We start from the raw sequence: 27,819 nt of genomic DNA on the forward strand, positions 1-27,819 counted from the left end.
AAAAGTCCCAAATATCACATTTTATTTCAAGAAATCTGGACAAGCCGATTTTCACTAGTTCCATTGGCAGATTTTTTTTGCTTATTTCAAGCAAAAACGTCTTTTATTTGTTGTTTTTTTTACTTATTTTTGCTCCGCTGGGTAGCTTCTCAGTGTCTTTGTGGACCCTCCAGTCAAACCAGTGATAAACTGGGTGATAAAAAACAAGCAGGAGCTCAGAATCATGTGTCTGAAGCTAACTGAGCGACTTCAGGGCAGATGATCCATTTCTGAGGCCACGGAGCCAAAGATGTGTTGAAATCTCAGCAGCTCAGGGTTAGAAATGCTTTATTCACATCTTTAGAGAAGCACTTTAACGAAATGATCCGATCAGCTGCTGCCAAGTAATGTGCAACTAATGCAGCTCAGAGAGGACGGCTGGAGCTGAGAATCCCAGCCATGTAGCAGCAGGACCCAGTGGACGAAATGTTCCGACTCAAACCTCAGAACCAGAAAAAAACTGGAGTTATCCAACAAGGAAGGGACTCCCTTTACCCTCCATCTTCATTATATCTGTATTATAGCTGTGGACTTCCATGCACACTCAAGTCTACAGAGTTTCATTGATTTAATTCCTGGAGCATCTGGAAGTGGCTTCGGTAAAAAGGAGGCTGCAGACGGACATTCCTGCACTCATGCATCCTCCAAACTGAACTCCTTAAAGGTAGTTTGAGGAGCTCAGTGGATTCTCAAAGCTCTGCATCGATGAGAATTTAACCCTTTGTGCGTTCTTAACATTGTGTTTACTGACCCGCCCTACCAAAGCCCCAAAATAAAGCAACTTAATTGAATTTTAAATCCCAAATCTATTTAGTATGATGAAACCAGCTGTTATTTATCTATTCAACTCAACTCAATACATTTTTTATCATGTATTTTTTGTTACACAATACAAAAAGACAATCACCAGTTTTCAGTTTTTTAATTTTACTGTCAGTTGGACCAACAGTTTTCTTGTTTTCTCAGTTTTCTTTTACACAATAAAGGTTTATTATTGCTATTATATAGTTTCAACAATTTTTATTGATTTTTCCCAATGAATTATCGAACAGACACACAGACAGCAATAATAATAATGAAATAAAATAAGTAATAGTAATATACAGTATATTTTTAAAGAGGGATAAATAAAATAAATAAATGTGTAATAAAAATAATAACAATAGTAGTAATAATAATGATAATAAGGGTAAAATAGAGTAAAGTAAGACTAATTAAAAGATAAAATTAAATAAATAAATGAATAAATAAATGAATAAGTAAATAAATAAAATAAAGTAAATAATAATAATAGTTTGGAGAGTGAAAGGGCGGGGGAGGTAATACTATTATATAAATGTGAAGTAATTACTTCTGAATTAATTATATTGAAAGGGAAAAAAACAGTGAACTTTTTTCTGGTGTTTAAATGTTTTTATAATTCACGGGTCAAAAATGCCCCATAAGACAATCTTTGTACCCTAGTGGTGTACAGCCCACATGGAAACAGAAACAAAAATAAAGTCTGACTTTTTCTAATGATGGGGTCCCTTTAGGAAAAGTCATAACATTCCAAGTTGGAAAAAGATAGTTTAAGGTATTTTTTCTGCAGCTGAACATGGAAGACCGGGACATTAACCGGTGGGCCGGTGTTCAGGCATGGCAGTGGGTTGATTACGCTGCTACCGCCCCGCCTCCGTCTTTTTAACGCGTCAGTTCACTCGGTCAGTGGCGTTTCAAAGATGGAAAGTAGAAACAGACGCAGCTAAATATGCGAAAAATGCGAAAAATATGCAACTTTTTCAGGAAATCGAGCTCGCGGTTTGTAACGTCGAATGAGGACGATGAAACGGGCGATATGTTGAACTCTGCCTGCAAACCAGCGTTCAAGTTCATTAATTATCAAGTCAATGAATTGTGTGACGTTGTGGCATATAACACAACGTTATATAATTTAAATAATAGTATGATGCGAGGCCACATAAATGGGAAACTTTAACTGTGTTCCAAACCGCATACTTCTCCTTCAATTCAATTCAGTTTTATTTATATAGCGCCAAATACAACAGATGTCATCTCAAGGCACTTAGATAATAAAGTCCAATTCAAGCCAATTGGAATTCAATTAATTGTAATCATCATTATTCATAAAATAATCCAATTCGTTCATATAGAGCCAAATTCAAAACCAATTTCCTAGCTAAGGAAACCAACAGATTGCACTGAAACTTTCAGTGCAATCCTTACGTGTCCCCTTCTAACTTCTAACAAACTCCTCCTAACTTTCTGAGTTAGTATGCGAGTTTGAGTAAGCGAGAAGTTCCCGGATGCATACTAGATTCTCTGAAATGTTGGGTATGCATCATGAGGTTACTACTCATACTCAAACTACCCAAGATGCAACGTAACGTGACGTCGCCGATCGTCATTTCCTGTCAAAACGGCAGTTTCAAGCTAGCTACAACGAGGGTAGGTTCACTTCCTGTTTTCAAAACAAAAGCACCAATTGTATGGTAATGGCTTTCCCTATGATAAAAGGCAACGGGTATTTTATTTTGTGAAAATAACCGGAAGTGCGTTGCTCACTGCGGCTAGCTTTAGTAGCGCGGAATTCGTGGGAACAAAATTGTAAACAGCCGGTATTTTGTCAGGTTTTCAACACGTTGGGGATCTAAACGACTACTTTCTCTCCTGAAAATGTTTCAAATGTTGCTAAAGTTTACAGAGTTTAGAGCTTAAGGGAAATCAGCTTCAGGCCGGCTGATTTCGGCTCGGGCAGGAGCGAAATGCATTGTGGGTAAACGCTCTGCATACTGTCTGATCGATCAGTATGTAGTATGCAGTATGTAGTATGTAGTATGTAGTATGCAGTATGTAGTATGCAGTATGCAGTATGCAGTATGTAGTATGCAGTATGCAGTATGCAGTATGTAGTATGTAGTATGCAGTATGCAGTATGCAGTATGCAGTATGTAGTATGTAGTATGCAGTATGTAGTATGCAGTATGCAGTATGCAGTATGTAGTATGCAGTATGTAGTATGCAGTATGCAGTATGCAGTATGCAGTATGTAGTATGTAGTATGCAGTATGTAGTATGCAGTATGCAGTATGCAGTATGCAGTATGTAGTATGCAGTATGCAGTATGTAGTATGCAGTATGTAGTATGCAGTATGCAGTATGTAGTATGCAGTATGCAGTATGCAGTATGTAGTATGCAGTATGTAGTATGCAGTATGCAGTATGCAGTATGCAGTATGCAGTATGTAGTATGCAGTATGCAGTATGCAGTATGTAGTATGTAGTATGCAGTATGCAGTATGCAGTATGCAGTATGTAGTATGCAGTATGTAGTATGTAGTATGCAGTATGCAGTATGCAGTATGCAGTATGCAGTATGCAGTATGTAGTATGCAGTATGCAGTATGCAGTATGTAGTATGCAGTATGCAGTATGTAGTATGTAGTATGCAGTATGCAGTATGCAGTATGTAGTATATAGTATGCGGTTTCGAACACAGCCATAGGTCTTGTAGCCCTGTGCAGAGCGAGCAGTCCCCTGCCTCCGAACAGCAAACAGCGTAACAGGCGCGGCTGTCGGCAGGCAGTGATACGAAGGGAGAGAAAATAGGGCCAAGAGATCGTGAGGTCTGACTTTTTCCTGGAGAACCATTTTGTGATGCAAATGTATTACTCTGTTGAACGCATATTGTTCTGAGAAGCAAAACGCTTTATTTTTTAAACCCCAGCCAACTAGCCGGACTACCTTCATCAACACCAAAACGAGGCTGGAACTCTGCTCACAGGACGCAGCAGGGGGTAAGAAGATGTTCAGAAATGATGCTGCTGATATGGGATGTTACACAGCTTCATGTCAAAAGAGGCGAACTGTCCCTTTAAGGTGCAGCCACCAGCAGATGTGACAGATGTGGCAGATGTGGCGTCCGACATCATATAGAGAATTACCAGGATCTGAGGTCTCTGTGCAGCAGTTTGTGTCCCAGCAGAGGTGGAGACACACGGATCCAGAGGAACCCTGAGAGAAGGGGCTGGTCTCTGAAACCTGTCCCCTCTCTTCCAGGTCGGCCATCTTGGCTGCAGCCAAGGGGAGTTCGGTGGTGTTAATGGGTTTCCCCTTCTCATTACGGTCTCCTCGGGATGATGGATGAGGGAGTTTCAGAGCGGCGCCGGTGCCAGACCGCAGAAATGTGAGAAGGAGTGTAACAGCTCAGCTCCGTCAGCCTGAGTGACACCAACACATCCTGACAGTTCAGCAAACAAGCTTCTTCTTCAGGGCTTCTTCTTCAGGGCTTCTTCTTGAGGGCTTCTTCTTCAGGGCTTCTTTCAGCCGCAGGACAGAGAACTGATGCTCTGATTGTTCCAGGTCCTGTAAGAACATCGCTGCTCATCATGTTTGGGAGGTTGTTGGGTTGAATCCGGGGCCCGAAAGCACATTTATTCATAAGAACTTTATTCGCAATAACTTTATTAGCAATAACTTTATTTGTAATAACTTTATTAGCAATAACTTTATTAGCAATAACTTTATTCGCAATAACTTTATTAGCAATAACTTTATTCAAAATAACTTTATTCTCAATAACTTTATTCAAAATAACTTTATTCTCAATAACTTTATTCGCAATAACTTTATTAGCAATAACTTCATTTGTAATAACTTTATCAACAATAACTATCTGTAATAACTTTATCAGTAATAGCTTTATTTGTGATAACTATATTAGCATTAACTTTATTTGTTATAACTATATTAGCTATAACTTTACTTGTAATAACTTTATTAGCAATAACTTTATTTGCAATAACTTTATTCGCAATTCAAAGTGCTTTACATAAAATAAAAGCATTGCAGCAGGGAGTGGAAGAAGCATTAAAAAAAACATTAAAGAATATAAAGAGAAACAAATAAAATAATTTAAATGATTAAAAACCAGCAACAGTCCAGATAAGTTCAAAGATATCGTGCAGATTTCATGCATAGACACATGAGAACAGAAATGTCTTTAACCTGGATTTAAAAATGTCTCCATTTGGTGAAAGTTTAATCTCCACTGGCAGTTTGTTCCACTTGTTTGCAGCCTAACAGATGTTTCCAGATGTTTCCAGACGTTTCCAGATGTTTCCAGATGTTTCCAGATGTTTCCAGATGTTTCCAGATGTTTCCAGACGTTAGATCTCAGGCTGTGTTGTAACCTCTGTCAGCGCTGGTCACCTGACGTGTCGTCTTCACTTCATTGGACGCTGACGTCACCTTTAGACCCGAGCAGGTGATCCGGAGGACGGTTATTAACATGGAGGCATCACTCCCAGCTAAAGGCTTTTAAAGGAGCAGTCCACCAAACTGCAGTTTGGCACCTAATGGGAGAAGAAGAAAACTAATTCTCTAGCTTCTAGAATAAACTTTTCCCCAGAGTGCAGCATCCACAGAATCTATGGAAAAGCCTTCAGCAGCATCCTCCCACACGGCGGCGTGGCGGCGCTCCAAACATCGTGAAAAAGGCGTTAAAGGCTTGGCCTGAAGAGTGAGGCCCAATCAGCAGGGAGAGACGCCTCTGAAGGCAGAGCAGAGAGGAACCTTCCCAGACACCTTTCCTCCCATCAGAGAGAGCATCAGCAGGTACGTAAGCGTTGGAGCAAAGAGTTCAGCTCCTCTGAAACCACAGAAGAAGACAGGTACGTAAGTGTTGGAGAGAAGAGTTCAGCTCCTCTGAAACCACAGAAGAAGACAGGTACGTAAGTGTTGGAGAGAAGAGTTCAGCTCCTCTGAAACCACAGAAGAAGACAGGTACGTAAGTGTTGGAGCAAAGAGTTCAGCTCCTCTGAAACCACAGAAGAAGACACGCAGGGAAATAAATCAGCTGCCTCGGGGCGCCTTAAGACCACAACATGCTGCTGCAGAAACTGGAAAACTGAGTGGGTCTCAACTCTGAACTGGTTTAAATCCTGCTGCTGGTTTCTGAACCTTTAACTGGTTCCTGAAGCTTTAACTGGTTTCTGAAGCTTTAACTGGTTCCTGAAGCTTTAACTGGTTTCTGAAGCTTTAACTGGTTTCTGAAGCTTTAACTGGTTTCTGAAGCTTTAACTGGTTTCTGAAGCTTTAACTGGTTTCTGAAGCTGTAACTGGTCCTGAAGCTTTAACTGGTTTGTGAGCCTTTAACTGGTTTATGAAGCTTTAACTGGTTTCTGAAGCTTTAACTGGTTCCTGAAGCTTTAACTGGTTTCTGAAGCTTTAACTGGTTTCTGAAGCTTTAACTGGTTACTGAAGCATTAACTGGTTTATGAAGCTTTAACTGGTTTATGAACCTTTAACTGGTTTCTGAAGCTTTAACTGGTTCCTGAAGCTTTAACTGGTTTCTGAAGCTTTAACTGGTTACTGAAGCTTTAACTGGTTCCTGAAGCTTTAACTGGTTTCTGAAGCTTTAACTGGTTACTGAAGCTTTAACTGGTTTCTGAAGCTTTAACTGGTTTATGAACCTTTAACTGGTTTCTGAAGCTGTAACTGGTTCCTGAAGATTTAACTGATTTCTGAAGCTTTAACTGGTTTCTGAAGCTTTAACTGGTTACTGAAGCTTTAACTGGTTCCTGAAGCTGTAACTGGTTTCTGAAGCTTTAACTGGTTTCTGAAACTTTAACTGGTTTCTGAAGCTTTAACTGGTTCCTGAAGCTTTAACTGGTTTCTGAAGCTTTAACTGGTTTCTGAAGCTTTAACTGGTTCCTGAAGCTTTAACTGGTTTCTGAACCTTTAACTGGTTTCTGAAGCTTTAACTGGTTTCTGAAGCTGTAACTGGTTTCTGAAGCTGTAACTGGTTCCTGAAGCTTTAACTGGTTTCTGAAGCTTTAACTGGTTCCTGAAGCTTTAACTGGTTTCTGAAGCTTTAACTGGTTCCTGAAGCTTTAACTGGTTTCTGAAGCTGTAACTGGTTCCTGAAGCTTTAACTGGTTTCTGAAGCTTTAACTGGTTCCTGAAGCTTTAACTGGTTTCTGAAGCTTTAACTGGTTTCTGAAGCTTTAACTGGTTCCTGAAGCTGTAACTGGTTTCTGAAGCTTTAACTGGTTTCTGAAACTTTAACTGGTTTCTGAAGCTTTAACTGGTTCCTGAAGCTTTAACTGGTTTCTGAAGCTTTAACTGGTTTCTGAAGCTTTAACTGGTTTCTGAAGCTTTAACTGATTTCTGAAGCTGTAACTGGTTTCTGAAGCTTTAACTGGTTTCTGAAGCTTTAACTGGTTTCTGAAGCTTTAACTGGTTCCTGAAGCTTTAACTGGTTTCTGAAGCTTTAACTGGTTTCTGAAGCTTTAACTGGTTTCTGAAGCTTTAACTGGTTTATGAACCTTTAACTGGTTTCTGAAGCTTTAACTGGTTCCTGAAGCTTTAACTGGTTTCTGAAGCTTTAACTGGTTTCTGAAGCTTTAACTGGTTTCTGAAGCTTTAACTGGTGTTTGAAGCTTTAACTGGTTTCTGAAGCTTTAACTGGTGTGTGAAGCTTTAACTGGTTCCTGAAGCTTTAACTGGTTTCTGAAGCTTTAACTGGTTACTGAAGCTTTAACTGGTTCCTGAAGCTTTAACTGGTTTCTGAAGCTTTAACTGGTTTCTGAAGCTTTAACTGGTTTCTGAAGCTGTAATTGGTTTCTGAAGCTGTAACTGGTTTCTGAAGCTTTAACTGGTTTCTGAAGCTTTAACTGGTTTCTGAAGCTTTAACTGGTTACTGAAGCTTTAACTGGTTTCTGAAGCTGTAATTGGTTTCTGAAGCTGTAACTGGTTTCTGAAGCTTTAACTGGTTTCTGAAGCTGTAATTGGTTTCTGAAGCTGTAACTGGTTTCTGAAGCTTTAACTGGTTTCTGAAGCTTTAACTGGTTCCTGAAGCTTTAACTGGTTTCTGAAGCTTTAACTGGTTCCCGAAGCTTTAACTGGTTTCTGAAGCTGTAACTGGTTTCTGAAGCTTTAACTGGTTTCTGAACCTTTAACTGGTTCCTGAAGCTTTAACTGGTTACTGAAGCTTTAACTGGTTTCTGAAGCTTTAACTGGTTTCTGAAGCTGTAACTGGTTTCTGAAGCTTTAACTGGTTTCTGAAGCTGTAACTGGTTCCTGAAGCTTTAACTGGTTTCTGAACCTTTAACTGGTTTCTGAAGCTGTAATTGGTTTCTGAAGCTTTAACTGGTTTCTGAAGCTGTAACTGGTTTCTGAAGCTTTAACTGGTTTCTGAAGCTTTAACTGGTTTCTGAAGCTGTAATTGGTTTCTGAAGCTTTAACTGGTTTCTGAAGCTGTAACTGGTTTCTGAAGCTTTAACTGGTTTCTGAGCCTTTAACTGGTTTCTGAAGCTTTAACTGGTTTCTGAAGCTTTAACTGGTTTCTGAAGCTGTAACTGGTTTCTGAGCCTTTAACTGGTTTCTGAAGCTTTAACTGGTTCCTGAAGCTTTAACTGGTTTCTGAAGCTTTAACTGGTTTCTGAAGCTTTAACTGGTTTCTGAAGCTTTAACTGATTTCTGAAGCTGTAACTGGTTTCTGAAGCTTTAACTGGTTTCTGAAGCTTTAACTGGTTTCTGAAGCTTTAACTGGTTCCTGAAGCTTTAACTGGTTTCTGAAGCTTTAACTGGTTTCTGAAGCTTTAACTGGTTTCTGAAGCTTTAACTGGTTCCTGAAGCTTTAACTGGTTCCTGAAGCTTTAACTGGTTTCTGAAGCTTTAACTGGTTTCTGAAGCTGTAACTGGTTTCTGAAGCTGTAACTGGTTCCTGAAGCTTTAACTGGTTTCTGAAGCTTTAACTGGTTCCTGAAGCTTTAACTGGTTTCTGAAGCTTTAACTGGTTCCTGAAGCTTTAACTGGTTTCTGAAGCTGTAACTGGTTCCTGAAGCTTTAACTGGTTTCTGAAGCTTTAACTGGTTCCTGAAGCTTTAACTGGTTTCTGAAGCTTTAACTGGTTTCTGAAGCTTTAACTGGTTCCTGAAGCTGTAACTGGTTTCTGAAGCTTTAACTGGTTTCTGAAACTTTAACTGGTTTCTGAAGCTTTAACTGGTTCCTGAAGCTTTAACTGGTTTCTGAAGCTTTAACTGGTTTCTGAAGCTTTAACTGGTTTCTGAAGCTTTAACTGATTTCTGAAGCTGTAACTGGTTTCTGAAGCTTTAACTGGTTTCTGAAGCTTTAACTGGTTTCTGAAGCTTTAACTGGTTCCTGAAGCTTTAACTGGTTTCTGAAGCTTTAACTGGTTTCTGAAGCTTTAACTGGTTTCTGAAGCTTTAACTGGTTTATGAACCTTTAACTGGTTTCTGAAGCTTTAACTGGTTCCTGAAGCTTTAACTGGTTTCTGAAGCTTTAACTGGTTTCTGAAGCTTTAACTGGTTTCTGAAGCTTTAACTGGTGTTTGAAGCTTTAACTGGTTTCTGAAGCTTTAACTGGTGTGTGAAGCTTTAACTGGTTCCTGAAGCTTTAACTGGTTTCTGAAGCTTTAACTGGTTACTGAAGCTTTAACTGGTTCCTGAAGCTTTAACTGGTTTCTGAAGCTTTAACTGGTTTCTGAAGCTTTAACTGGTTTCTGAAGCTGTAACTGGTTTCTGAAGCTTTAACTGGTTTCTGAAGCTGTAACTGGTCCTGAAGCTTTAACTGGTTTCTGAGCCTTTAACTGGTTTCTGAAGCTTTAACTGGTTTCTGAAGCTTTAACTGGTTACTGAAGCTTTAACTGGTTTCTGAAGCTGTAATTGGTTTCTGAAGCTGTAACTGGTTTCTGAAGCTTTAACTGGTTTCTGAAGCTTTAACTGGTTCCTGAAGCTTTAACTGGTTTCTGAAGCTTTAACTGGTTCCCGAAGCTTTAACTGGTTTCTGAAGCTGTAACTGGTTTCTGAAGCTTTAACTGGTTTCTGAACCTTTAACTGGTTCCTGAAGCTTTAACTGGTTACTGAAGCTTTAACTGGTTTCTGAAGCTTTAACTGGTTTCTGAAGCTGTAACTGGTTTCTGAAGCTTTAACTGGTTTCTGAAGCTGTAACTGGTTCCTGAAGCTTTAACTGGTTTCTGAACCTTTAACTGGTTTCTGAAGCTGTAATTGGTTTCTGAAGCTTTAACTGGTTTCTGAAGCTGTAACTGGTTTCTGAAGCTTTAACTGGTTTCTGAAGCTTTAACTGGTTTCTGAAGCTGTAATTGGTTTCTGAAGCTTTAACTGGTTTCTGAAGCTGTAACTGGTTTCTGAAGCTTTAACTGGTTTCTGAGCCTTTAACTGGTTTCTGAAGCTTTAACTGGTTTCTGAAGCTTTAACTGGTTTCTGAAGCTGTAACTGGTTTCTGAAGCTTTAACTGGTTTCTGAACCTTTAACTGGTTCCTGAAGCTTTAACTGGTTCCTGAAGCTTTAACTGGTTTCTGAAGCTTTAACTGGTTCCTGAAGCTTTAACTGGTTCCTGAAGCTTTAACTGGTTTCTGAAGCTTTAACTGGTTACTGAAGCTTTAACTGGTTTCTGAAGCTTTAACTGGTTTCTGAAGCTTTAACTGGTTCCTGAAGCTTTAACTGGTTTCTGAGCCTTTAACTGGTTCCTGAAGCTTTAACTGGTTTCTGAAGCTGTAACTGGTTTCTGAAGCTGTAACTGGTCGGGAAGCTTTAACTGGTTTCTGAAGCTGTAACTGGTTTCTGAAGCTGTAACTGGTTTCTGAAGCTGCAACTGGTCCTGAAGCTTTAACTGGTTTCTGAGCCTTTAACTGGTTTCTGAAGCTTTAACTGGTTCCTGAAGCTTTAACTGGTTCCTGAAGCTTTAACTGGTTTCTGAAGCTTTAACTGGTTACTGAAGCTTTAACTGGTTTCTGAAGCTGTAACTGGTTTCTGAAGCTTTAACTGGTTTCTGAAGCTGTAACTGGTTTCTGAAGCTGTAACTGGTTTCTGAAGCTTTAACTGGTTTCTGAAGCTTTAACTGGTTTATGAAGCTGTAACTGGTTTCTGAAGCTTTAACTGGTTTCTGAAGCTTTAACTGGTTTATGAAGCTTTAACTGGTTCCTGAAGCTTTAACTGGTTTCTGAAGCTTTAACTGGTTTCTGAAGCTGTAACTGGTTTCTGAAGCTTTAACTGGTTCCTGAAGCTTTAACTGGTTTCTGAAGCTTTAACTGGTTCCTGAAGCTGTAACTGGTTTCTGAAGCTTTAACTGGTTTCTGAACCTTTAACTGGTTCCTGAAGCTTTAACTGGTTCCTGAAGCTTTAACTGGTTCCTGAAGCTTTAACTGGTTTCTGAAGCTTTAACTGGTTCCTGAAGCTTTAACTGGTTTCTGAAGCTTTAACTGGTTTCTGAACCTTTAACTGGTTCCTGAAGCTTTAACTGGTTTCTGAAGCTTTAACTGGTTCTTGAAGCTTTAACTGGTTTCTGAAGCTTTAACTGGTTTCTGAAGCTTTAACTGGTTCCTGAAGCTTTAACTGGTTTCTGAAGCTGTAACTGGTCCCTGAAGCTTTAACTGGTTCCTGAAGCTTTAACTGGTTTCTGAAGCTTTAACTGGTTCCTGAAGCTTTAACTGGTTCCTGAAGCTTTAACTGGTTCCTGTAGCTTTAACTGGTTCCTGAAGCTTTAACTGGTTTCTGAAGCTTTAACTGGTTTCTGAAGCTTTAACTGGTTTCTGAAGCTTTAACTGGTTCCTGAAGCTTTAACTGGTTCCCGAAGCTTTAACTGGTTTCCGAAGCTTTAACTGGTTTCCGAAGCTTTAACTGGTTCCTGAAGCTTTAACTGGTTTCTGAAGCTTTAACTGGTTTCTGAAGCTTTAACTGGTTCCTGAAGCTTTAACTGGTTTCTGAAGCTTTAACTGGTTTCTGAAGCTTTAACTGGTTTCTGAAGCTTTAACTGGTTTATGAAGCTTTAACTGGTTTCTGAAGCTGTAACTGGTTTCTGAAGCTTTAACTGGTTTCTGAAGCTTTAACTGGTTCCTGAAGCTTTAACTGGTTTCTGAAGCTGTAACTGGTTCCTGAAGCTTTAACTGGTTCCTGAAGCTTTAACTGGTTCCTGAAGCTGTAACTGGTTCCTGAAGCTTTAACTGGTTCCTGTAGCTTTAACTGGTTCCTGAAGCTTTAACTGGTTTCTGAAGCTTTAACTGGTTCCTGAAGCTTTAACTGGTTCCTGAAGCTTTAACTGGTTTCTGAAGCTTTAACTGGTTTCTGAAGCTTTAACTGGTTCCTGAAGCTTTAACTGGTTCCTGAAGCTGTAACTGGTTCCTGAAGCTTTAACTGGTTTCTGAAGCTTTAACTGGTTTCTGAAGCTTTAACTGGTTCCTGTAGCTTTAACTGGTTTCTGAAGCTTTAACTGGTTTCTGAAGCTTTAACTGGTTCCTGAAGCTTTAACCGGTTTCTGAAGCTTTAACTGGTTTCTGAAGCTGTAACTGGTTCCTGAAGCTTTAACTGGTTTCTGAAGCTTTAACTGGTTCCTGAAGCTTTAACTGGTTCCTGAAGCTTTAACTGGTTTCTGAAGCTTTAACTGGTTTCTGAAGCTTTAACTGGTTTATGAAGCTTTAACTGGTTTATGAAGCTTTAACTGGTTTCTGAAGCTTTAACTGGTTTCTGAAGCTGTAACTGGTTTCTGAAGCTTTAACTGGTTTCTGAAGCTTTAACTGGTTTCTGAAGCTGTAACTGGTTTCTGAAGCTTTAACTGGTTTATGAAGCTTTAACTGGTTCCTGAAGCTTTAACTGGTTTCTGAAGCTTTAACTGGTTTCTGAAGCTTTAACTGGTTTATGAAGCTTTAACTGGTTTATGAAGCTTTAACTGGTTTCTGAAGCTGTAACTGGTTTCTGAAGCTTTAACTGGTTTCTGAAGCTTTAACTGGTTCCTGAAGCTGTAACTGGTTCCTGAAGCTGTAACTGGTTCCTGAAGCTTTAACTGGTTCCTGAAGCTTTAACTGGTTTCTGAAGCTTTAACTGGTTCCTGAAGCTTTAACTGGTTCCTGAAGCTTTAACTGGTTCCTGAAGCTGTAACTGGTTCCTGTAGCTTTAACTGGTTCCTGAAGCTTTAACTGGTTTCTGAAGCTTTAACTGGTTTCTGAAGCTTTAACTGGTTTCACCTCTAATGTGCTGCTGGTGTCTGAAGCTTTAACTTGTTTCTGAAGCTTTAACTGGTTCCTGAAGCTTTAACTGGTTTCTGAAGCTTTAACTGGTTTCTGAAGCTTTAACTGGTTTCTGAAGCTTTAACTGGTTTCTGAAGCTTTAACTGGTTTCTGAAGCTTTAACTGGTTCCATATCAGATTTTCTGCTGGTTTCTGAACCTTCAGCAACAGGTTTGCTTTCTGTCCTCAGAGTCAGAACCAAACATGGAGAAGTTTCAGTTTTTATGGATCATAAATGAGGATCAAACTCCCAGATAACTGCAGGTCTGTCCAACTCTTCTTCATGTAAATCAACCCTGAAGACCTCCCTGTTCACTGCGTTTAAAAACTGATTTGATAACTCTGATGAATAACTTTCACTGTGCATCACCTCCGGCTCTGTTTGATTTCTTTTTAAAACAGTAAATCTGGTTTTATTACATTTATATTACGTGTAAAGCAGTGTGAATCAGCTTAATTGTTGAAATATGCTGTATAAATACCTCTGCCCTGCATTTCGGGCCCAGACAGTCACTCATAACATATGGTCTGAATAAATCAAAACGGTGATGGCCAAACACTGATGCTTCAAAGTATGTGTCTAAATGTCCAGACTGGGAAAATATTCAAACTAATTCAGTGCTTTTACATACTTTCCACAACAGTCAGAAGCACGAGTGGACCTGCTCTGCTGTGTGAGAAACAAATCACACCGACTCAGTTTAAACTGCATTTTATGATGTTTAAACTCACATGTAAAAAGCTTTTTTACTCCAGATGACTACAGTAGATGTTTCCCTATAAAAACTTCTATATTATGTGTGTGTGTCCTTGAATATTTGATGCTTATTTTCTTTGAGTTTTCTTTGAGTTTTCTTTGAGTTTCCTTTGAGTTCTGGAGTTTTCTTTGAGTTTTCTTTGAGTTTTCTTTGAGTTTTCTTGAGTTTTCTGGAGTTTTGTGGTGTTTTCTTTGAGTTCTGGAGTTTTCTTTGAGTTTCCTTTGAGTTTTCTTTGAGTTTTCTTTGAGTTCTGGAGTTTTATTTGAGTTTTCTTTGAGTTCTGGAGTTTTCTTTGAGTTTTCTTTGAGTTTTCTTTGAGTTTTCTTTGAGTTTTCTTTGAGTTCTGGAGTTTTCTTTGAGTTTTCTTTGAGTTTTCTTTGAGTTTTCTTTGAGTTTTCTTTGAGTTCTGGAGTTTTCTTTGAGTTTTCTTTGAGTTTTCTTTGAGTTCTGGAGTTTTCTTTGAGTTTTCTTTGAGTTTTCTTTGAGTTTTCTTTGAGTTTTCTTTGAGTTTTCTTTGAGTTCTGGAGTTTTCTTTGAGTTTTCTTTGAGTTTTATTTGAATTTTCTTTGAGTTCTGGAGTTTTCTTTGAGTTTTCTTTGAGTTTTCTTTGAGTTTTCTTTGAGTTTTATTTGAGTTTTCTGGGGTTTTGTGGTGTTTTCTTTGAGTTTTCTTTGAGTTCTGGAGTTTTCTTTGAGTTTTCTTTGAGTTTTCTTTGAGTTTTCTTTGAGTTTTCTGGGGTTTTGTGGTGTTTTCTTTGAGTTCTGGAGTTTTCTTTGAGTTTTCTTTGAGTTTTCTTTGAGTTTTCTTTGAGTTTTCTTTGAGTTTTCTTTGAGTTTTCTGGAGTTATACAGCTCCTGTGGTTCGATCTGGATCCCCTGAGCTTCACACCTCTCAGAGTTCAGCTGGGGAAGGTCGCCGGGCTGGAGCCTCACACCCATGTTCGGCTTCTTCTCCCCGCCTCGCTCCAGCTGAGAAACCTCTGGCTTCTCGGCTTCCAAACCACACACTTTAATCCACATTCTGTGGCATTAAAATAATTTCAACAGTCAAGAGAGCGAAACCAATGAAACCCGAGCATCCTGCAGCCTGGTGCTCGGTGTGTGTTTGCTCGCCGCCTCATCTCCATGCACCGTGATAAACGAGCTGGGAGTTATTGTGTTTTCTCCCGTCTGACTCCTGGCACGTCCACCAGCGACCGAGTTCTCACATATTTGGCATAAGTGGCTCAGCCACATGTTTGATAAACCCCAGTGTTGTGGTTGGCCGAGGAGGTGAAGATAAAATGATACCGAGGTACAGTTTTTCTGGATTTGAACCAACGATTAAAATGTTTAATCTAATTAATCACATGATTTCCCTGATTAATCGCGATTAATCGCATTTGTACGCAGAATCCAAAAATGAATCCAAAAGTAGCGTATAGCTTTTAGCATTTAGCTTTATTTTAAATGTGCTGCCATATGAATGAAAGTGCCATAACATTTGTTGTGCAAACACACTTTTAACATCAGCATCTTTCTGTAGTTTTTATGTAGAAGCCTCGCTCCACTGTCTGTTTCCTTGAATGACTTGCTGCTATCAGTTGTGTGTTTTGCCTTTAAGTGATATTTTAGACTGGAACTACTACGCTGAGAAGACAATTCAACTTGGCAGAGTTTACAGATGACTTTGGTTCTGTCGACTCCGCCGTCTGGAAGAACTTTAACATGAAAATGGCCGAGTAAAAGTTCCGTACCCTTCTCCATGTTTGGTGGATCCGCCGATTACTTTCTTTTCCTGTTCCACAGCAGACAGCAGCAGACTTTTACAAAATAAAAGCCTGTGAGCAGCAGACTTTTACAAAATAAAAGCCTGTGAGCAGCAGACTTTTACAAAATAAAGGCCTGTGAGAAACAGACTTTTACAAAATAAAAGCCTGTGAGCAACAGACTTTTACAAAATAAAAGCCTGTGAGCAACAGACTTTTACAAAATAAAAGCCTGTGAGCAACAGACTTACAAAATAAAAGCCTGTGAGAAACAGACTTTTACAAAATAAAAGCCTGTGAGCAACAGACTTACAAAATAAAAGCCTGTGAGAAACAGACTTTTACAAAATAAAAGCCTGTGAGCAACCGACATTTACAAAATAAAAGCCTGTGAGCAACAGACTTTTACAAAATAAAAGCCTGTGAGAAACAGACTTTTACAAAATAAAAGCCTGTGAGCAACCGACATTTACAAAATAAAAGCCTGTGAGCAACAGACTTTTACAAAATAAAAGCCTGTGAGCAACAGACTTTTACAAAATAAAAGCCTGTGAGCAACCGACTTTTCCAAAATAAAAGCCTGTGAGCAACAGACTTTTACAAAATAAAAGCCTGTGATCAACCGACTTTTACAAAATAAAAGCCTGTGAGCAACCGACATTTACAAAATAAAAGCCTGTGAGCAACAGACTTTTACAAAATAAAAGCCTGTGAGCAACCGACTTTTACAGAATAAAAGCCTGTGAGAAACAGACTTTTACAGAATAAAATAAATAATAAAACAGTGGTGGTCCGTGGCGTAGTGGGTTGAGCAGGCGCCCCATGTACAGGTGCCCACATATACCTGTGCTGCGTGTCGTTCCCCCTCTCTCTGCCCCCTGCTTCCTGTCTCTCTGAACTTTCCATTAAAGGCACAAAAGCCCATCCAAAAATATATATTTTTAAAACTGCGTTAATGCGCGATAAAATATTTATCGCGTTAAATAATTAACGATTTAACACGATAATAACGAGTTAACTCGCCCAGCCCTTTTTAACAAAAAAAAATATTTTAGTATTATTATTGTTTTAAATTATATAGCTGTCGTATGTCTTTTAATTTATTCTTGTATTTTATTATTTTAATTGTGTTGTTTTTTATTTTCTGTACAGCTCTTTGGTCAGGTTGTTGTAAAGTGCTTTATAAATAAAGTTGGATTGGAGCCCTAATTAAAAGCCACTTGGGTTGTTTTGTGAGAGCTTTGCTAACGTGACAGTGAGGCGAGGTTCCCAGTGAGAAGAAGCTGGAGGTAAAACAACATGTTGAATCATCTTTATTCCCTTTATTGTTGAGTGAAGCAGAAACGACGTCACTTACAAACCACGAAGCATCACAACAGGTGCAGGAAAGTGTTTGCAGAATCAGACATGATACAAGTTCTAAACATCTGCTTCAATATTCACCAACTAAACAGTCTGTGGTGACTGAAATATTTAAATTAACTCTGTACAGGTGAGGAGGAAACATGTTGGACATACGTGTGGGGCCAGAGGACGAGTCGCTCCACAGAACCGGCGTTTCCGGACCTTTCAGCCGGGATGACATCGTGCACGTCGTCACAGTTTGTTTAAGTTTGTGGAACCGTGCGGCGCGTCTGACCTCTGACCTCTGACCTCAGGACGGCGTGATGAGGGTCAAACAGAAGCTCTGCTGGAGGACCTCACACTGGAAAAAACGCCCCTCGAAAAATAAGTAAAAAAAACAAAACCAATAAAAGACGTTTTTGCTTGAAATAAGCAAAAAATCTGCCAATGGAACTAGTGAAAATTGGCTTGTCAAGATTTCTTGAAATAAAATGTGATATTTAGGACTTTTGAGATAAAAGTGATCTTGAAATTAGCTTAAAAACATCTTCAAATGTCAAAAAAAGCTTGTTTCATATGAAATGTGACTCAAAACAATTTGTTTTCAAGACTTTTTCATTTAACAAGATATTCCAGATGTATTGTATTAAAACAAGTCCCTATATCTGGCTGCAATGGTACTTGTTAGGCAGTTGTGTCTTATATTATGTGTAATGAGATATTTGGACTAGAAATGAGACAAATATACTTGGTAAGACTTTGATTTTTTCCAGTGCAGGCCGGCCTTCTCTCAACATTTCTTATTTTATCTCTCAGCTCTGCAGGGAATGCATCTAAACTAACTGAAATAAAAGCTTATTCACTATAAACAAGATGCACAAAAGGAATCATTTCAACATCCAATCTTCTGCCAAACCCACAATAACTTTATCTGCTAATAAATATTTCATGTTTCACGTTGTTTTCGTCTCTTCTGACCAAACGGGCTGAATGATGCAGAAACTGTCCGAAGACACGGAGCACAGGATTCCTTTCACAGTTTGTAGTGAGATCAGGTGGTTCTGATGGGTTTTCTGGGTCAGATCAGGTGGTTCTGATGGGTTTTCTGGGTCAGATCAGGTGGTTCTGATGGTTTCAGGGTCAGATCAGGTGGTTCTGATGGGTTTTCTGGGTCAGATCAGGTGGTTCTGGGTCAGTTTTCCGGGTCAGAACATTATCAACCTTTAACACCGGATGGCAGCTCTGAATGCAGACCAACAGAACCTGTTCCGCCCTGCGGCTGAACCCGGGCCGGGACCAGAACCAGAGAGCTGAGCCGCTGCCAAAGAGGCCTCAGCTCCTCAGTCTCGGGGGGTTTGTTTCTGTGGACTGAAGAACACATTCTTTCGCCTCTCTGGGCAGAGCCGAGGGAAACGTGGACCCGCTTCTCCAGCCACGCGCTCCAGCTCCTTTTGGCTCTGCATCCACCCTGGAAACCCAGCTCGCCAACAGCTGGCGGGTCCAATGGGCTCCATACCTGAAAGTCTAAAATATGTGGGACAGGTATGTCTGTTCGCCGTCCAAACCGCGCCTCTCGCCGTGCCGTTAACCAGGAGACGAAAACAGAAAATACTGACGGCCCAGCAGCCAAACGGGTTCAGGTGGAACCGTCCAGAGGTAAAGCAGGTTGCTTTCCACGTTTACAGGAATCTGCAGGATGATGTTCAGCTGGTGATAAATCCGCACCTGAGAGTGGACCAGAGCGTCCTAAATAATCAGGAAATATTCCTCCAGAGAGAGTTTGAGTTAAAGAGCTGCAGATCATTAACGTGCATCCACCCATTTATTTAAAAAAATAAAAGCGTTTTGCTTCTCAAAACAAAATGCGTTCAACAGAGTAATAGGCTGTGTTCCAAACCGCATACTTCTCCTACTACTCCTACTACTCCTACTAACTTTCTGAGTTAGTATGCCAGTTTGAGTAAGCAGAAGTTCCCGGATGCATACTAGATTCTCCGAAATGTTGGGTATGCATCATGAGGTTACTACTCATACTCAAACTACCCAAGATGCAACGTAACGTGACGTCGCCGATCGTCATTTCCTGTCAAAACGGCAGTTTCAAGCTAGCTACAACGAGGGAAGGTTCACTTCCTGTTTTCAAAACAAAAGCACCAATTGTATGGTAATGGCTTTCCCTGTGATAAAAGGCAACGGGTATTTTATTTTGTTAAAATAACCGGAAGTGCGTTAGCTCACTGCGGCTAGCTTTAGTAGCGCCGAATTCGTGGGAACAAAATTTTAAACAGCCGGTATTTTGTCAGGTTTTCAACACGTTGGGGATCTAAACGACTACTTTCTCTCCTGAAAATGTTTCAAATGTTGCTAAAGTTTACAGAGTTTAGAGCTTAAGAGAAATCAGCTTCAGGCCGGCTGATTTCAGCTCGGGCAGGAGCGAAATGCATTGTGGGTAAACGCTCTGCATACTGTCTGATCGATGAGTATGCAGTATGGAAGTATGTAGTATTTAGTATGTAGCATGTAGCATGTAGCGTGTAGTATGTAGCATGTAGTATGCAGTATGTAGCATGTAGCATGCAGTATGTAGCATGTAGCATGTAGTATGTCGTATGTAGCATGTTGTATGTAGCATGTAGCATGTAGTATGTAGCATGTAGTATGTCGTATGTAGCATGTTGTATGTCGTATGTAGCATGTTGTATGTAGCATGTAGCATGTAGTATGTCGTATGTAGCATGTTGTATGTCGTATGTAGCATGTTGTATGTAGTATGTAGTATGCGGTTTCGAACACAGCCATACATTTGCATCACAAAATCAAGAAAATAGGGCCAAGAGATCGTGAGGTCTGACTTTTTCCTGTATTACTCTGTTGAGCGCATATTGTTCTGAGAAGCAAAACGCTTTATTTTTTAAACCCCAGCCAACTAGCCGGACTACCTTCATCAACACCAAAACGAGGCTGGAACTCTGCTCACAGGACGCAGCAGGGGGTAAGAAGATGTTCAGAAATGATGCTGCTGATATGGGATGTTACACAGCTTCATGTCAGAAGAGGCGAACTGTCCCTTTAATCAAGCGTGCCCATAAAACTGGACTGAGGAGCTGCAGGTTCTTCACATGAAGCCGCCATCAGCCACACAGGAAGTGGACACTCGAATGATTCCTATGATGCTGACGAACCTAACGAAGCTCGCCTTAATGAAGGCCAGCGGTGGGACAGCAGACCCCTCCTTCGACCTGTGACTCATAATAACTTGTTTGTGCAGCGATTCTGTTGGGATGGAGGAAACCTGAGGCCAAACGTCCTCTCTGAGCGGTGGAACCGCCTCATTTAGCCCAGCTCGTTGACAGGCTGGCTTTAAGCGTAATGAAGAGCAGACACTTTTAACCTGATACCGCTGATGAAACCGTTGAATCCACAGCTGAGTGCGTCAGACGGTTTGTTTCACATCTGTGGGAAAGGAGAAGCTGCATCCGTCCAACATAGTTCGACCCGCCGGATGAACCAAACAGAACCAGATGGACCCGGGCAGGAAGCATGAGCCACCGCCTCTGACCCAGAAGAAGAAGCTGAAAACTCACAGCACCTAAAGATGGACTCTCTTCCGCGATGTCACGGGACTCCAGCTGCTTTGGAAGGTCGGAGAAAAACAAGCCAACGTTTCAAACTGAACAAGGTGTTTCGTGTGTCTTTGATCCTGGAGAATAGCTCCCTCTGATGTGGATTTCAGGGTCCAGGCGTTTAAACGGGTCCTTTAAGGGTCCATGCGTTGGGTAAAAAGCATTAAACCAGCCCTTTAAGGATCCATCCATTGGGTAAAAAGCATTAAACGGGCCCTTTAAGGTCTTTAAAGGTCCATCCATTGGGTAAAAAGCATCAAATGAGCCCTTTAAGGCTCCATGCGTTGGGTAAAAAGCATTAAACGGGCCCTTAAGGGTCCATCCATTGGGTAAAAAGCATTAAACGGGCCCTTCAAGGCCTTTAAGGGTCCATCCATTGGGTAAAAAGCATTAAAGGGGCCCTTTAAGGCCTTTAAGGGTCCATCCATTGGGTAAAAAGCATTAAACGGGCCCTTTAAGGCCTTTAGGGGTCCATGCGTTGTGTAAAAAGCATTAAACGGGCCCTTAAGGGTCCATCCATTGGGTAAAAAGCATTAAACGGGCCCTTCAAGGCCTTTAAGGGTCCATCCATTGGGTAAAAAGCATTAAACGGGCCCTTTAAGGGTCCATCCATTGGGTAAAAAGCATTAAACGGGCCCTTCAAGGCCTTTAAGGGTCCATCCATTGGGTAAAAAGCATTAAACGGGCCCTTTAAGGGTCCATCCATTGGGTAAAAAGCATGAAACGGGCCCTTTGAGGCCTTTAAGGGTCCATGCATTGGGTAAAAAGCTTTAAACGGGCCCTTTAAACCCCCACATAGAGGCACCAGGATGGAGCTGTGGTCATAATCTTTCCAGCAACAACGTTCTGATTTTTCCAGAAATATCCACCAACTTTGTCCTAAGTTGGTTTCAGTGGAGCTCAGAAACGCCCGCAGAGAAGTCTGCAGAATATCAGGACATGAGGCTTATTTCCAGTAAATGTTTAACCTTTGTTGTGCTTTGGAGTGGGTGGAATGACCCACTTTTTGAGTGGGCCGATGGTCAGTTTCTGAGTGAAAACAGCTGAAAACACAAATTAAAGGCCCAAACCGTGCAAACCACCGGCCTGACGCCGACGCATCCTCCTGAAAGTGACACCAACCAGTTTCCAGAAAAGCTGAAAAAGATTGGAGTGCGTTTAATTGATCGACCGGCCTGTGTTCTTTGTTTTTTAGCGGCCCATTTCGGCCCGGTTCGGCCCGGTTGGGTGCCGTTAGACCCCCTCCGGCACCACACATTTTAACACTACATTAAGAAGACACAGATCCATATTTACAGGGTATGGCTCCACACACACGTGCACAGACGGCCTGTTTTAACAAACATCACAGTATTAAAAAGGAAAATGAAACAGAACAGTCCCCCCCTAATCCCCTAATTTCCTTCGTAGTTGCAGTTTGGCGTGTCATATGATACAGTAGAAGCGCATCAGCGTCTCTGACCACCCTGCAGAGGTCCGGATTCTAAAGCATGTGACCCGACAGGTGATCACCTCAGTCCGGGTGTTCAGCAGCTGCTTCTCCAACAGATTCCAGACTTAAAGAACTTTACTGCACACGCTGCTCTGAGGAAAGCAATGCTATCGAATTCAGGAAGTTTGTGTTGAGCTCTCGCAGCCACCGTAGTTTGCTGTCAGACCTTCCAGCTGCACAGAACACCTCGGCTTCATCTCTCTTTAGCCCCTCAGTACCCGTGTCTTCACCTGGTGTCATGTTGTTGCCATGCTAGCTGCGCTAGCATCCCAGGAAGCTAAATTAAGTTAACATTGATGGTGATGCTGTTGCCATGCTAGCTGCGTTAGCATCCCAGGAAGCTAAATTAAGTTACTGTTAATGGTGATGCTGTTGCGATGCTAGCTGTGTTAGCATCCTGGGAAGCTAAATTAAGTTACTGTTAATGGTGATGCTGTTGCGATGCTAGCTGTGTTAGCATCCTGGGAAGCTAAATTAAGTTACTGTTAATGGTAATGCTGTTGCCATGCTAGCTGCGTTAGCATCCCAGGAAGCTAAATTAAGTTACTGTTAACGGTGATGCTGTTGCGATGCTAGCTGTGTTAGCATCCCGGGAAACTATATTAAGTTACTGTTAATGGTGATCCTGTTGCGATGCTAGCTGCGTTAGCATCCCAGGAAGCTAAATTAAGTTACTGTTGCCATGGTAGCTGTGTTAGCATCCCTGGATGCTAAATTAAGTTACCGTTAATGGTGATGCTGTTGCCATGCTGGCTGTGTTAGCATCCTGGGAAGCTAAATTAAGTTACTGTTAATGGGGATGCTGGTGCGATGCTAGCTGTGCTAGCATCCCAGGAAGCTAAATTAAGTTACTGTTAATGGTGATGCTGTTGCAATGCTAGCTGCGTTAGCATCCCAGGAAGCTAAATTAAGTTACTGTTGCCATGCTAGCTGAGTTAGCATCCCAGGAAGCTAAATTAAGTTACTGTTAATGGTGATGCTAGCTGCGTTAGCATCCCAGGAAGCTAAATTAAGTTACTGGTAATGGTGATGCTGTTGCCATACACGTAAACTGGCACGTAAACCATAAAAATCCAAATTCTAAAATGAAATAAAATCCAAATGATCATCTTTAAATGTGTGCAGTGAGTTCTCTGGTTGCTGAATATCCCTCTCTGGGTGATCTCTGGAGAAAGCCTTCAGTCCGTAACGTTTTATATGAAAGATAAGGAAACGACACGGTGACCGATTATCTTAACTCGAGGTGTTCTGTGAAGCTCTCAAACTAAAAAACTGCAGCTCGGACAGCATCTGGAAACAGAACGAACACAGTCAAACACTGGAGGAGCCATTGTTGTGGGCGGAGTTAAAACGTTCCAGAGTTCCAGAGCTTCCTCTCTGGAAGCTGCTGCAGAACCAGGCGCATCCTGAGCCTCTCCAGGGCATCGGGGTGTTTACAGAAGGGGCAGAACGGGGGGCAGCGAAGGCCCTGAGAGGGGCTGGAGGTGTGGTGAGTGGGTCAGAATGTTCTGGAGCCTGGGTCCAGGAGGGCTGGGCCTCCAGTGCTGCCCTGACAGGAACCTGAAGGTGGGGTGAGGGGCCGCGGCGGGGGGCTCCGCGGCGGGGGGCTCCGCGGCGCTAAAGCCTGGTGCAGTTAACGATGCTGTCGGACATGATGTTCTTGTAGAAGTTGTCGGTGCGGGCGGAGCAGTAGCCTCTCACTTTGTCGATCATCTGGCTGACGGGGAGGATGGAGGACGAGGAGGAGGACTTCTGCTCCGCCTCTGGGAAGGTGGAGGTGCAGGTGGAGCCGGTCTGGGTGGAGTAAGATTTATCTGGAAGGCAGAACACACAGGAAGACGCCGGAGTTAGGTGTTATTGCAGGTTTAACACGCCGTCGGAGGCCGTGTTACACTTTTAATTAAGGCGGTATGCTACTCCGCAGCAAGGAAAACACGACAGGGTTTGAGTTACAGAGTTACATATGCATTGCATATTTCAGATGAAACTTCCTGAGCGAGTAAAAGAACAGGAATGTGAGGTCAAAGTGTCCAAGAGCAACACTGTGTGGGTGCATGTGAGCGGCCATGTTGGGCAAACATTCCAGCAACGTATGCATGACGACCCCGAGCCCAAAGAGTCTGTCTTCACCGTGTTATCTCAGAAAATATGAAAAGAAAAAAGATGATTTTTAAGATACGTCCCACCAACAGAAAGACATTACACTGGAAAAAAATAAAAGACGTTTTTGCTTGAAATAAGTAAAAAAATCTGCCAATGGAACTAGTGAAAATCGGCTTGTCAAGATTTCTTTAAATAAAATGTGATATTTAGGACTTTTGAGATAAAAGTGATCTTGAAATTAGCTTAAAAACCTCTTCAAGTGTAAAAAAAAAACTTGTTTCATGTGAAATCCGACTCAAAACAATTTGTTTTCAAGACTTTTTCATTTAACAAGATATTCCAGATGTATTATCTTCAAACAAGTCCCTACATCTGGCTGAAATGGTGCTTGTTAGGCAGTTGTGTCTGATATTAAGTGTAATGAGATATTTGGACTAGAAATGAGACAAATAAACTTGGTAAGACTTTGATTTTTTCCAGTGCAAAGCGTGAAGCAGAACCCTCCACCGACAGGACCGGAGCGCTCAGAGAGCGGCCAAACCAACATCTAACGAGCTCCTTCTCCACCTCTGCTCCACCAGCTTTCATTAAGTTAAAGGGATAGTTCCCTCTTTTTGTTTTTCAAATTTTTTATTTTCCATTAACCATTTTGCACAAACATACACACAATTCACTCTTTGTCCCGTTTCACATTTTACATCTTATTACTATCATATTTACACATTTTAACCTACCGTAAATATACCGGCTGTCTATTCCGACTAACACGAACATAAGTAGAGGTGTCAGGGTTTCAATATGAATCCAGCTACAGGTATACAGCTACTCTGTTGAACGCATATTGTTCTGAGAAGCAAAACGCTTTATTTTTTAAACCCCAGCCAACTAGCCGGACTACCTTCATCAACACCAAAACGAGGCTGGAACTCTGCTCACAGGACGCAGCAGGGGGGAAGAAGATGTTCAGAAATGATGCTGCTGATATGGGATGTTACACAGCTTCATGTCAAAAGAGGCGAACTGTCCCTTTAAAGAGGCGAACTGTCCCTTTAAAGAGGCGACCTGTCCCTTTAAGGAGGCGAACTGTCCCTTTAAGGAGGCGACCTGTCCCTTTAAAGAGGCGAACTGTCCCTTTAAGTGAACCGCTGCTGGCAGAAGGAATCCGGTGAGGAGCAGAATAAATGGTTTTAATCAGATTTTTTCTCAGATTTAAGCTTCCTGACTTCTTGGTTTATGAATAAAAAGAGCTTCCTGGTTAAGTTTGGGCACTAAAACTCGTGGTTTGGTTTAGTAAAAGCTTCCAAAGTCTCTCTGCTCTTTCCCTCCTGAACAGGTTGGACTGGTCGGAGGTGAAGAGCGACTTTAACTCCAAACATGGAGCCTTAAACACGCTGCATCTTCCCTCGGTGTTGGTTTGTGATCCTCGTTCTCAGTCCGAAACTCAGAGTTTAGCTCCTGCAGCAGCTCATCAGCTGTGCGTTAAAAAGGGAATCTGAGCAGAAAGATCAAAGATCTGGAGCCAGAAATCTCGTTTGAACAAAGCGTTCAGATCTCCCACCTCTGTTGTTCTACGACAGAAGCTCCAGAGAGACGACAGCTCGGATTTAACGGCCGATTCCACAAACACGAATCGGACGTCTTTATGTTCCTGCCATGAATTATGGGTAATGATGTAATCATCTGACACTTAAAGCCGCTCGGCTCCAAACTTCAGGACAAAAAGATGGAAACGAATCAAACTCAGAACATGTTAAAGGAGACTAAAGAAACCAGGAAGTAGAGTCGTTTCCTGCATCTTTATCGCACGGCTTTCAGCACCGATCCGCCTCAGGTGGTCCGAGTCTGAAGCTCAGATTCTGATTATTTCACCCTGTGGTCTCCCACATAAACACACCGCTCGCTTTCTTTTGAGCAAACATCTTGTTGAACGTCTGTTTGTGTCTCAGCAGCACTGTGGTGACATCTGAAACGGACGAATGTAACCCGGAGACGTTCTTTATTTACCCGTCAGCCCGTCAGTTTGGCCCGTCCATGTTTTTAGTTCCTTTTTAGGTTTGTGTTTTATCATGAGTTAGGTTGTTTATGTTTTGTCCTTTTACGCCCCACACCACCCAAACCTGACACAGTTCTGCTGATAAACTCACAAAACAGATCTAAATTAGCTTGGATCGGTGGTCCGAACACATCGGCCGCACCCACCCTGCTAGCTGCGTTAGCATCCCAGGAAGCTAAATTAAGTTCCTGTTAATGGTGATGCTGTTGCCATGCTAGCTGCGTTAGCATCCCAGGAAGCTAAATTAAGTTCCTGTTAATGGTGATGCTGTTGCCATGCTAGCTGCGTTAGCATCCCAGGAAGCTAAATTAAGTTCCTGTTAATGGTGATGCTGTTACCAAGCTAGCTGCGTTAGCATCCCAGGAAGCTAAATTAAGTTCCTGTTAATGGTGATGCTGTTACCCAGCTAGCTGCGTTAGCATCCCAGGAAGCTAAAATAAGTTCCTGTTAATGGTGATGCTGATAAATTCATAAAATAGATCTGAATTAGCTTGGATCGGTGGTCCTGACACAACAGGAAGTGCGTTCACGTGGTGAGGCACCATTGTTCTGGGCTGTTTTGTCAGTTTGGGCAGAATGTGGGAGTCAGCAGTGCAGACGGATGGAACTCAAAATGTTTGCTTTTGGAGGTGTGGCGGCTAAAATAAGTCTGTTTGTCAAACTTAACCACATTAGACTAATCTGAGAGGAAAGTGTGGGCAGCTCCAACACCATGAAGCATTCCTAGGAGTTTTATCGTATTAATCCGTCGACTCCAGGGGAAAAACAGGCCGGGGGGGGCCTGACCGCCGCATCCAGCCGGCTGCCAAGCAGCCCGGTTATTGTCTGCTGGGTTCTTCTGTTCCCAATGTGTTTGGTTGGTTTGACTTTCTGAATTCCCAGAACATCTTAAGTGCAAAAGCTTTATGAGCCAGAAGACGATGCGAGGCCAAGGTAAGCAGCGCCGGGTCACGGCGAGGCTTCACAACAGCGGCCTGGACTCGGTTTTATCTGTCATAATGTGGAGTTTTATCTGTCATAATGTGGATTATTATATGTCAGGGGTGGCCAACCCGTGGCCCCCAAGCTGCATTCGGCTCTTACGTTCACATCAAATTTAGTGTTTGTTTGTTTTTCTTTAATGTGCGTGTTCGCTTCGTTTGAATTAAATACGGTATCTTCGTCACGTGCATGCGTGTGAGATGTAAATACCGCCAAGTTTCCCAGTATGGGTAAAACCATTTGAGTAAACAATTTGTGTCAATTTCGCTCTGAAAATGGCAGGGAAAAAATGCACAGCTAAACGAAATTATGAAGATGAACACAGAGTGGGAGAGTTTATATTTTTTTGTTGAACGTAACGGCAAGCCATTCTGCCTTATATGTCAGGCGTCATTAGTGCTTCAAATCTTCAAATCTTCAGCGCCACTTCAGCTCACTCCATGTTAACATCGACCAGGAATTTCCAAAAGGGACTGAATTTCGCAAGCACCCGTTGGTCACTTTGAAAAGTCGAGCAGAAAAGCAGGTTCAGGTTTTCCAAAATTTACGAAGCTCTCGGAGACCGTGGCGCTTTCATCGTATCAACTTGGAATATTGCACGGGCTAAAAAGCCAAACATTAAAGGGGAGTTCGT

General features: G+C 41.6%; 1 protein-coding gene across 4 annotated transcripts in view; it reads right to left on the minus strand.

Annotated features, from left to right (window-relative positions):
- Nucleotides 1–19,627: 19,627 nt before the first annotated feature.
- Nucleotides 19,628–27,819, minus strand: part of adgrg6 (adhesion G protein-coupled receptor G6) — a 151,536-nt gene continuing 143,344 nt past the window's right edge. For 3 of the 4 annotated variants that reach the window (XM_075458653.1, XM_075458651.1, XM_075458650.1), the window contains one exon: nucleotides 19,628–23,862. In XM_075458653.1, the coding sequence (XP_075314768.1) occupies nucleotides 23,666–23,862 (197 nt within the window). In that variant the 3' untranslated portion in view covers nucleotides 19,628–23,665. The remainder of the gene's footprint in view (nucleotides 23,863–27,819) is intronic. The other variant, XM_075458652.1, reaches the window with a different exon arrangement.

Source organism: Odontesthes bonariensis, chromosome 24 (assembly GCF_027942865.1).
Source record: "Odontesthes bonariensis isolate fOdoBon6 chromosome 24, fOdoBon6.hap1, whole genome shotgun sequence".
Classification (NCBI taxonomy): Eukaryota; Metazoa; Chordata; class Actinopteri; order Atheriniformes; family Atherinopsidae; genus Odontesthes; species Odontesthes bonariensis.